Source organism: Maylandia zebra, linkage group LG17 (assembly GCF_041146795.1).
Source record: "Maylandia zebra isolate NMK-2024a linkage group LG17, Mzebra_GT3a, whole genome shotgun sequence".
Lineage (NCBI taxonomy): Eukaryota > Metazoa > Chordata > Actinopteri > Cichliformes > Cichlidae > Maylandia > Maylandia zebra.
This window is the reverse complement of record NC_135183.1, coordinates 15,296,185-15,307,882: the sequence shown is the minus strand read 5'-3', so window position 1 is coordinate 15,307,882 and position 11,698 is coordinate 15,296,185. Positions and strand designations below refer to the sequence as shown.

The 11,698-nt window shown below is 40.2% G+C and overlaps 1 protein-coding gene across 2 annotated transcripts; it reads right to left on the bottom strand.

Moving 5' to 3' along the window:
• Positions 1–32: 32 nt before the first annotated feature.
• serpinc1 (serpin peptidase inhibitor, clade C (antithrombin), member 1) lies at positions 33–11,236 on the bottom strand. 2 transcript variants are annotated; one of them, XM_076875814.1, is made up of 9 exons: positions 11,166–11,212; positions 9,520–9,591; positions 8,400–8,760; positions 4,910–5,125; positions 4,162–4,299; positions 3,073–3,291; positions 2,318–2,492; positions 1,661–1,725; positions 33–1,074 (listed from the first exon to the last, which is right to left on the bottom strand). In XM_076875814.1, exons 3-9 carry the CDS (start codon positions 8,757–8,759, stop codon positions 898–900), a joined length of 1,350 nt encoding a protein of 449 aa, XP_076731929.1. In that variant the 5' UTR covers position 8,760; positions 9,520–9,591; positions 11,166–11,212; the 3' UTR covers positions 33–897. The 2 variants fall into 2 exon arrangements, with proteins under 2 accessions (XP_076731929.1, XP_004576429.3); XM_004576372.6 differs by lacking the exon at positions 9,520–9,591 and having other exon boundaries at positions 305–1,074; positions 11,166–11,236.
• Positions 11,237–11,698: the final 462 nt, after the last annotated feature.

Here is an 11,698-nt window from a genome sequence, read left to right as displayed (position 1 = left end):
AAAAAAAGTTTGTTGTTATTGCAGCAAAACGCTCAGAATTAAAGTATTTTAATGCGTTAAGATTTTCTGCTCTTTAATATTTTAAGTTATTGGATGTAAATCCTCTCGTTTCTTGGCACTCTGTCAGGTGTGGATGGGTTTTTTTTTCCAGTCCTTGTGGAGAATCTGGATGGTTTTCAGTAAGCTGAGTTCGGGCTGACAGGGCAGATGCTTCTTGTCCTTCATGTGGTCTCTTTTCATGTTCAGTTCTTTTTCATCTGAAGCCACGGTGAGTATCTCAAGGCAGAGATATTCAACAACACTGTTATTTCATTTGTTTTGCATTTATTTACTTAAATCATTTACTGTGGAAACACTTTTGAAAGCTGCATCTTTTCTAAGTCACCCTGATCGCTGATTTGAGACCGGGAAGAGGAGACATGAACCCATCGTCAGGGGTGATCAGCTAGTGGATTCCCGGCGCCGGTCCCAAGCTTGGATAAATCTAACTGCTGTGACGTGTTGTTGGGAAATGAGGGAGAAGCACCAAGGCACCATACACCAGCGGGCTGGCCTGGGAACGCCTTGGTGTTCCCCTGGACAAGCTGGAGGAAGTGGCTGATGAGAGGGAGGACTGTGCTTCTCTGCTTAGGCTGCTGCCACCGCAGATGGATGGATGGAATTAAATGAAATGAAGTTGAAGTACAGAACAAACGTCTAAAACTTTGGCTAAAAATCAAAAACCCCACTCTTGAGTGTGTAGTGTATAATGTTGTAAAATGAAGTTTGCATTAGCTCCACATCATACAGCACAGTGCCGAATTGTTATGCAGTATATTTACATTTTGAAATATTTATTACTATATTTTTACGATTTGCGGCTTTTAACAAAGCAGTGATCGCTTCATGTGTAGGGTTTTATTGGTTGCAGGGATCAGCCACACGGCCGGTGAATAGCAGTGTGTTGATGATGGACTCTCTGATGAGCAGCAGAAACGGCCGGTCGGCTGTAAAAACCTCCCTGTACGGATTGAAGGAGCGTCCAACGGCCACCACAGCGGTGGCTGCTGCCGCCTCACTGCCCTCCTCATTCACCTGCAACAGCACACACAGTTGCTTATTAACTCAAATTAAAACCTGTGTCTGAGAGATGAACTCGTATAAATGCATCTCTCTGAATTTATATCAACTGTCAGGATACCAATATGGATTTAGATGTTTATGTTTTAATACCAAACGAAATGATATACAAAAAAAGGCCCAAAATAACATTTAAGGCAAAAGCATTTTTTCCAAAAAAGGTCTGGAAATTCAAGACAAATCGTTAAAAAAAATAAAATAAAAAAAACATTTAAAATGGAAACACTACCACTCAAATGTGGTCTTTCATTACAGAAGCACCCCTCACCCCTTAGTCCTGATCATAGTGTGTAGAAATGTATGTAGCCATCACCCACCAGTTTGTCATGTTTTTTACCATCTCAGGACTGAAATAACCAAGAAAACCTGCAAGCTCATAGGAAAACAATTTCTTTTTATACTTCTGCATTGGCTTTGCTTCTCAGACCTGGAAGCTACGCTGATCATTCGAATACAGTCAATGGTCCCGACCCACACTTGGAAAAAAGGACTTGTATAATGTAAAACATGCTCTAAGTGATGTAGATAGTATTTGACTGACCTCCAGGAAAGCTTTATGGAAGGCATCTGAGATGTAGAGCCCAAAGTTGCTATCCTCCAGCATCCCTGAAACACAGAAGGAATTTTGTGGTTTTTCTTAACTGTTCATTTATAACTGCCATAATCAAAACCAACAACAGGTCAAGTTGACTTTTTCTGCTTCCCTTCTATATTCAGAATAAAAACGCAGACCACTTAATAGAAGCCATGAAAACACACCATGCTGCAGGGTCTCCTCCATTTATGTTTGCATCAAAACCTGATTTAAATGACATGAATCTTCAGTAAATAATATAATTTGGTCTTTGGAGAGAGTCTTCCTTTCGTCTTGATGCATGCTCAATCATCCAGGTAAGTAAATCCCCCAAAGTTGATTGTGTTCATCTGGACGTAGCGTTTTCAATGTTTCGTCACTCATCCAAGTGACTTCTTGAGTCTCCGCTGACTGCAGGTTTCCCCAAATTCCAAACATGTTCAGACTGTTAAATGTTTGGACCAAATGTATCATGTTTGACCAGATTGACCAAATATAATTGAATAACATGTATAACAATTATATTTGATTATGTAATGGTATAATCAAAAATAATACTCAAATTCACTTTTAATTCAGTTGATGTGGACTTTGGACTGAGATCCAAAGTTCAGGTTTAAGTACCTGGCAGGCTGGCCTTGTCAGAGCTGAACAGGTCAGTCAATCCCATTTCCTTAAGCTTCTCCTTCAAGCTGAAGCTGTGCTCCACTTTAAAGCGAGGGACCTCAACAGAGACAGTTGTTTCCTTCATCTGATCCAACCAACTGTTCAGTTTTGCCAGGTCCAGACTCTCCTCCACCTCAACAAACAAGTACACATAGCACAGAGGTGAAGTACAACAGCAATGAAATATGCACCAGTCAACATTTGACTCTTAAATTACTACATATCTTTAAAAAGGCATTTTTTCTGTAGCTCAAAAATAAAGAAAAAGTAGCAGGACAAAAGACCAAAAGTTTTTATTTGTTACTTACATTCTGAATTTCTGCTTAATGTAATAATGATTCCTTTTTAATTAGTATTATGGCCACTTTAAGTGTGAAATAACTAGTAGGAGTAGCAGGGGCCCTAGTTCAATTCTGACCTGAGGCCACTAATTGTGTGTCTTTCCCCATTTGCTTTCTCCCTGCTTTCCTATGTGTCTTCACTGTACTATTCAATGAAGGCAAAAAAGCCCAAAAGTTTTGTTAAAAACAATAATAAGCAGCATCAGTGTAGGTCTGATAGCAATGATAATAATCTTATCATTTTGAAACTGCTCTTTTCCATGTTGTGTGAAAGGGACAGAAAATGTTATGGTTGTATTTTTCTAAGTCGTTTATAACTGAAACATAATTATAAACAGTAGACAAGATGAGCTGAAAACACAGACGGGTTACCTGACTGAGTGTGGTGTCTCTGCTTGGCAGGATGATCACCATGGTGATGTCGTCTCCACGATATGGCATCTCCAGCAGCTGCACATGATCATCAGGGAAATACTTGTACCTGAACTTGGTCTGCTGGTACATCATGTTGACGGAGCAGGTGCGACTCTCACTGACATGGAAGTCTGTGTTGAACACCTGGTCTTTATCAAACTTGTGCTTCCACTGACCCTAAAAGGCAGAAAGTGTGCTCACTTTCTTTTATTATACAAGCTCCCTGTTGGCTCACTCCAAGTCTGACAATTCTGACGTTCCCACCTGACCCCTGACCCATGTTTAATGAATGCATATCCCTTGATACTGATACTGAGACTTTAGAGAAAGCAATTATGCTGTGTGTTTCCCTCCATACCATCACCCCCAACCATTTACCGTTCTGTGCCTGTAGCTGAAAATGTATGTGGCTGTACTGAAAACATTAGGAGGGTTCAAAAACCACTTAAAAGGCTTCGTAATTTCACTAAATCAAATAAAGTACATGTCCAAAAAGAAAAAGCTGGTTCATAGACTGAACTGGAGCGTGCCTTATCCTCACTACATGAAATTTACTCACTGAGACATAAGCAGACTCAAGAAAGTGGAAGCTATAACGCGCTCATCAACCACTAATCCAAGCACTGCACCAATGTGTTGCCCAGAGATTAAATTCCTGTTATTTTACATCTTTAAAAACCTTATTTCAATCTCAGATCTTAATCTTAAAATACAAAGTTTCAATGGGTGAGGTGTTTTAGAGTGAGAAAAAAATGTAATATGGATTTTAGGAAATGCAGCGATATTTCCATTAGAATTCCATGTTTTGAGATGATGGTCCTGACTAACATATAAATATTCCCTTCTGGTTACTTTCTATAAGGATATTAGTGTAAAAACAAGGAAGAACTTTTTACATTTTGATCAAATTGCAGCATTCGTATAGCACCAAATCACAATGACAGCTGCCTCAAGGCACTTTACAGGTACAAACCCTGCAATAATGATGTATGGAGCATGCAGACAAAAATAATTTAGTTTGAGCTGCAGTATTTGGTATTCAAGTACCTTAAAGTAGATGGTGTTCACAAGCACCAGGACTGTGGTGGGATCCAGGGACCCAGCTGGCAGCGTGTCCTGTATTCGGTTCTCTGTCTTGTTGGAAATCCAGTTATTGATGGTAACCCGGGCGTTCTCTGGGTTCTCCTACACCACAGACACAAGGTTATCAGTATAACTGGTGTAAGACAGATCAATGCCCTTTTGTGAATAATGCTGCATTAAAGGTGCAGTATACCTTAAACTGAGCGAGGCAGTTTCTGTTTCACACCACTCCCAATCCTAATCAGTACAAAGTTTTTTTCTAAGCCTGACTTTCCTGAATTTTAAAGTATCCAGATGTTCAAACTAAATAGTTCACATATATACTATATATTGATACAATATAAAGGTCCACCCACTATCTTTATAAGCTTACAGTGTGAATACATTTGCTACACTGGGGGATCCAGGCTTCCAGGCTTGCTGGTTCATTTAATCATCTCATCAGTATAAACTGTTTGTATTTGTGCGACTGGCTTTCTGGAAACTCGACAGCTGTCGTAAGTCGGTGTGGTTGAAGTCAAACCTCAAAGCGTTTGACCTCTCAAAAATAAACCTGAAGAAAAGACAAAGGCCATAACGACCAACCACTCTACTCTGGGCTATTGTAGGATGTCGATTCTTTGACTATTATTATTATTCATATTTGGCAGCATCATAAATTCTAGGCTCCAGAGTTCAAAGTTGTCTCAAATTGAGTTCTTTTCCTTTTTACCTTGAAGTTGAGAGGCAGCAGTTTGGCTCCGTACACTGTCTCGCTAATGTTCTGGTATGTCTCGTTGAAGGTTAATGATTTGTCTCCAAACAGTCGGTTGGCAGATATTAGTTCAGTGGTTTCATCCTTCTTTCTGTACAGACGGCAGTTGAGTTTGGCAAAGAAGAAATGGACCTGATCCGATGTCTTTTCTTTGATGGTATCAAACTCAAATACCTGCAGAAAATCAAAAGTTTATTTTGAGCTACAAAATTGGGATAGCTGTGGCTCTGGGGGTAGAGGGAGTTATAATAATGGATTGCATTTATATAGCGCTTTTCAAGACCCCTCAAAGCGCTTAACAATACCACTATTCATTCACTCTCACATTCACACACTGGTGAAGGCAAGCTACAGTTGTAGCCACAGCTGCCCTGGGGCAGACTGACAGAGGCGAGGCTGCCATATCGCGCCATCGGCCCCTCTGGCCACCACCAGTAGGCGGTAGGTGAAGTGTCTTGCCCAAGGACACAACGACCGAGACTGTCCGAGCCGGGGCTCGAACCAGCAACCTTGCGATTACAAGACAAACACCCAACTCTTGAGCCACGATCGCCCCGTTTCTTGTTAGTTATCTACTAACAAGAAAGGGATTTGATCCCTGGCTCCTCCAGCCTGCATGGCTAAATATCCTTGGGCATGACACTGAACCTCGAGTGGCCCCCAGTGCATCCATCAGAGTGTAAGTGTGTGAATGTTGGGTTAAAAGTGCTTAGGTATAGAAAAAGGTAATTGCATGAATGTATGTGAGTGTGCACTGGGAGCATCAGAAGCCCTAGGATAAGCAGAGGCTGAGGATGAGTGTGATTACTGGGGATGAAGTCACAGTTGCAGGTCCCTGGTGTGGTTGAGCTATATAAATAAAATTTACTAACTTAACTGAAAGTTTTTCTCACAGTCTTGAGATGCTGGAGCAGCTTGTTATCCTTTTAAGAATATTCGAAAATGCATGAAAAACCCATTTTCATGTGCTTTGTGGAGTCGGAGGAGACCTTCGACTGTGTCTCATGGGATCCTGTGGGAGGTGCCACAGAAAGTCCTCATTGCTGTCAGTAAGATGGTCTTGTTCCTGATGAGTGTTGAACTTTTTCCAGCTTTGTCTTTGTCACAACTTCTGTTCATTTTTTTATGGACAGAACTTCTAAGTATTACCAAATGGTGAAAGGCTTTGGCGGTCTCAGAATATAGTCTCTGGCTTTCAGGATTGACGTAGATATATTACACCTCCCATGTCTTAGGGCACGATTCTCAGCTGGAAAAGGGTGAAACTCTCACTCCAGATCAGGAACAAATTGCCACCTCAAGTATCTAAGCAAGTATCTTTCGGGTCTTGTTCAAAAGTGAGTGGAGAGGGGAGATTGGGGATGGTTTGTGGCTGCTTCTGCACTGATGCTGAAGCTGTACAGGTATGTTGTGGTGTGTGAGAGTAAAAGCGATTTACGTCCCCATCCTCATCTATGGTAATGAGCTCTGGATAGTGACTGAAAGAATGAGATCATGGATACAAACTGCCAAAATTAGTTTTCTCTGAAGATTGGCTGGCCTTTCTCTTATAGTTCAGAAAGTTTGGAGGGACTCCGAGTACAGCTGCTATTCTCCCACATTAAAAGGAGCTAGGTGAGGTAGTTTGGGTATCTGACTAGGATGCATCTCTTGCGTGAGGTGCTTCGTCTACCAGGCCATGTACAACCCTTTTAAATAAACAATCAAGATACGATTGTAGTGCAGGCTTTCAGCTTTAATTCAAGTAGGTCAATTAACTGTGAATTAACTGTTTGTGAATTACAACCATTTTCATGCATACTCCCTGAATTTTTACAGGCTCAAAAGTTATTGGACAGTTTAATGAAAAGCATTTTCATGGCCCAGCAAGACCTCTTCCCCTGGTATTGCATGACAAAACTAGGCAGATTGTAAAACCTGGAGTTGATACCAAGTGCTAAACTTCCATTTCATAGTTTTAAATTGAAACTTTCGATATGTGGTCTGAAAGATATCCGAAAGATAGCAAAAGCTCTACAGGTTGCCAAATAAACAGTCACGTGCTTAAGAGAGCGATTGAGGACGGTCCTTTCTACGGTCCTCTCCCATAAAGGCAGACAGAAGAAACCAGGATGAACTGGTACCAGAATGATGGAAAGAAAACATTATAAAGAAGGAGAGAAACAGCTCATGATCTGAAGCAGACTGTCCCATAATGCCATGGGTATGTGGTGCCAGTGGTAAATGGACTGGTACTTATATTGCTCCTTTCTACTCAATTGTGACCCCTCAAAGGATATTCTAATACAAGTCTCATTCACTCAATCACATACACACATTCATGCAGTGCTTTTATCTATACTTAAGCACTTTTATCTAAAATTCAGAGACACACTCCAATGAATAGGGGAACTGAGGGGTATCTTGCCCAAGGACACTTCAACACGTGGACTGTAGAATAAAGGACTGATTCACCGACGTTCCGATTGATAGACAACCCACCTGAACCACTCCAAACAGACACTGCTATCACTGGTAAGATTTTAGTTTCTATTCAAAAACTGAATTCAGGCAAATATAGCGGCTCACTGAATGTGTGAGTCTGTCTGCTGCAAAGATTTCTGCTGTTTTGACTGCGTGAAACATATTGCTTCAGTCCTGTGTAAAAATGGACAGACTAACTTTCAAAACTAAAACAGGTGAAGACAGAATTATTAGTCACCCTACGAAAATGTAATTTTAAAAAAAAGTATTTCCCAAGTGTGCTTTTAACAGAGCAGATGATAGCATTTCCAACATACTAGTTTCCTTCAGAAAGCATAAATTGTTTCTATTTGCACACAATAACATCATTATCATGATGTTATCATGATCATCATCATATTGCAATGCTAAAAGTCAAACGTGTATCTTTTTTTGCTGGATAGCAGCCTGCAGTTCTTCACCAGGAGCGACGTATGTTTGGGTTGTTGTTGTTGCGTTGGAAGGCAATGCAATGACTGAGACCCAGTTTTGATATGGATTCTTTGACGTTTTCTGTCAAAATCTTCATATATCCTTTCTTCATAATTGCCCCCATCTAAATGAGATTCCCAGTTCAAAACAGAGAGAAGCATTCCCACAGCATAACACTCCCACTACTGTGCAGATGGTGTTCTTAGATTAAAGTTATGTTTTGATTTATGATTTATTTGAAATGCTTTATTTAAAAGCTCTGTTTTAGCACGCTGATCATTTTAATTCACATAAAGCTGGATGTTAAGACCTACCAATACTGGTAAATTTTGTTTTTTTCTGAAATTATTTTAATATTGTGTGCAAACAGAAATGATTTATGATTCAAAATGCTATATTGAAAATCCCTTTGTCTGTTAAAAAAGCACTTGGGAAAATTTTGACAAAAGCTTTGGGTTGGGGGTGCAGTTGTCTTCATCTACAACTAAAGGATCACAATGATGCAGCATTTCACCTTCATGATCTGCTTCAGCGTTTCATTGCAAGCTCCGAGTTTGGTCATGGCGAATGCGGTGGAGACGCTGATGGGGGACATGAAGATGTTAGACTCGGGGCTCCTGCCAAGAGCCAGCTGTTTGTACAGTGACAGACCAAAGCGTCCATTGGCCTTTGACAGTTCCCATACTCGGGGATTGGTGAAGTTAGGGACTGCCTCAGGCTCCAGCGATGGTCCGTCAGAGAACTCAGGGCTGCGATAGACACAGTATGGCTCCAGAGAGAGGTCCTTGGGTTTGGCAGAGCAGATGTCTATAGCGATGGCAACAGAGAGGAATGGCAGGAACACCAGAACCAACAGGCAATCGGCAAACCTCATCCTGGAAAAAGGACGAGCAAGAAGTGAGCTTATAATATTGCAGCTCAGTCCATTTGACTTCAGTTTTCTAAGATTTTATTGGAAGTCTGCCAATTTCAAGCACAAGTTGTATTTATTACCACATACAATTGAGTGCATTTTTCATAAGTCAGAATGAAATCAACAGTAGATAACTCTCTGGAAAGAGTGTAAAACAGCTAACTGATCATACGCATAGGAATGTTTTATTTGAAGAGTTTCAGTTCGGGAAGGTTACAGATGATCTTTTTATGGCCTCTGACAGTGGGGGTCATCTCTGTGCTTGTCCTGCTAGACCTCAGTGCAGAGTTTGATACTGTTGACCATAATATTTTATCACAGAGATTAGAGCATGCTGCAGGTATTACAGGTGCTGCGTTGCAGTGGTTTGTACCATATCTATCTAATAGACTCCAATTTGTTCATGTAAATGGAGAGTCTTATTCACACACCAAGGTTAATTATGGAGTTCCACAGGGTTGAGTGCTAGGACCAATTCTGTTTACATTATACATGCTTCCCCTTAGGCAGTAACATCAAAGGCATAGCATAGCATAGCATTTTTCACTGCTATGCAGATGACAAACAACTGTATCTATCCATGAGCCCAGATAACACACACCAATTAGTTTAATTGCAAGAAAATCCTAAAGACATAAAAACCTGGATGAACTCTAATTTCCTGCTTCTAAATTAAGACAAAACCCCTAAACGTCTAACCAGTGTCTAACCAGATACTTACTTTGGATGGCATTATCTTGGCCTCCAGTAACACTCTGAGGAACCTTGGAGTTGTTTTTGACCAGGAAATGTCCTTCAATGCACATATTAAACAAATATGTAGGACTGCTTTCTTCAGTTTGCACAACATCTTTAAAATTAGAAATATCCTGTCTCAGAGTGATGCTGAAAAATTAGTTTGTGCATTTAATCCTTCTAGGCTGGACATTTGTCATTATTGTCAGGATGTCCTAAAAACTCTGTGAAAAGTCTTCGGTTGATGCATGTTGATGTTGCAGCAAGAGTCCTGACAGGGACTAGAAAGAGAGAGCATATTTCTCCCATACTGGGTTCTCTTGTTGGCTCCCTGTTAAATCCAGAATCAAATTTAAAATCCTTATCATCACATACAAGGTCTTAAATAATCATTCCCATCTTTTCTAAAAGACCTCATATTACATATAACCCCAATAGAGCATTTCACTCTCAGACTGCAGGGTTACTTGTGGTTCCTATGGGATATAAAAGTAGAATGGGAGGCAGAGCCTTCAGCTTTTAGCCCTCTCTTCTCTAAAACCAGCTCTCAGTTTGGATTCAGGAGACAGACAGCCTCTCTACTTTTAAGATTGAGTTAAAATGTTCCTTTTTTTGATAAAGCATATAGTTAGGGCTCAATCAGGTGACCCTGAATCCTCCCATAGTCAGGTTGCTGGGGGAGTGTTTCTTCTTCACTCACTATGTGTTTATACACAACTCTGCTTTTTGTCATTAGTTATTATTCATCTCTGGCTCTTTTCCACAGCATGGCTTTGTCCTGTCTCCCTCCCCTCACTCCCAATGGGTCGCAGCAGATGGCTGCCCCTCTCTGAGCCTGGTTCTGGCAGAGATTTCTTCCTGTTAAAAGGGAGTTTTTCCTTCCCAGTGTCACCAAGGGGTTGTTTATATGGGTTCATTTAATTGTTGGGATTTTCTCTTTTTTTTCCTCTATATTCTTGTAGGGTCTTCACCTTTGGTGCTATATAAACAAAATTTAATTGAACTGTAGTTTTGGACTCTGTGATTGGAATATAGTTTTTTGATGTACTGTATGTACATATATGGATGTATATATCAACTTTTCCATTGATCTATTATTTTGTATGTCTTTTATAGAATGAACATACACTATTAGAATAACAACAAGACAAATAGAAGAGTTCCTTCCATCTTTGTCATCTTCAACTGCTCATTTGTACAAAGCCGGATCTTCTATCCACCGTCAGCTCTTTTAGACAAACTTTCCAAACACTGCTAGCACAGAGACAAAACGCAATCTAAGAGAGAACTAAAATAACCCCAAAGCCAATAAACTAACACAAAACACCAGGAACATGTGGAGCATTAACTTTGCTAAAAACAGCAGCCAGGATCAACAAAAATACAATATACTCTTTAAACATCAATACTGAATACAAGGATAGCATAAAGTCACAAGTGTGTAAAGTTCAAAACAACCAGAAACATTTTCCCTATCATCGATCGATCATCAACATTTTTAAAATGAGACATTTCCTTCACTAAAGCATGTTTGCTGTGTGGCATCACAAACACGATATTCTACTCTAGTCTACCATATGCATATTTCACTGTTATAGCAGAAAAAGAATAAAATTAAAGATTGGGTCTTACTTGACCAGGTAGAGCCGTGAGTGTTCACACAGGCAGATTTGTGCGGTTTGAGCTGAACTCAGGTCAGTGTCCTGCAGAGCGCACAAACAACAAATCAACCTTTGAGACATTGATCCACTGTTAGTCAGAACAATCTGCACCCATCAACAGAAAGACGCATTCGCCCACACAATGACGACTGGAGCAGTCATCCCACAACAAAACATCCTTAGAAAAACAAATTCTTTACCACTACTGGAACAAAATGTCTTCTTATGATCACAAATCACATATTTAAATATTCGATTTTATGAAATATTTTAAGAAACAATTCTTGGAAAATGTTACATTTGAATTAAAACAGGTTTGACATGGTGAGTCACCTCAGTTCATCCTGTCTGATAAACGATCTTTAAACTCAACTCCACAATCTCTTTGAAACAGCCTTCTTCTCCAAATACTTTGGGACTCTTTTAGTCTTTACCTTAACAGGAAAGCTGTGAGAGAGAGAGCAGGAGGACAACACAACAAAAGGCAACACAGGGCAGATTTAA

Coding starts and splice junctions, on each gene's coding strand:
- serpinc1 (XM_004576372.6), bottom strand. CDS start 8,759: ATGAGGTTTGCCGATTGCCTGTTGGTTCTGGTGTTCCTGCCATTCCTC. Junction 4,300..4,909: donor TGCTGCCTCTCAACTTCAAG/GTAAAAAGGAAA, acceptor TCTGTGGTGTAG/GAGAACCCAGAGAACGCCCG. Junction 1,726..2,317: donor TGACAAGGCCAGCCTGCCAG/GTACTTAAACCT, acceptor TCTGTGTTTCAG/GGATGCTGGAGGATAGCAAC.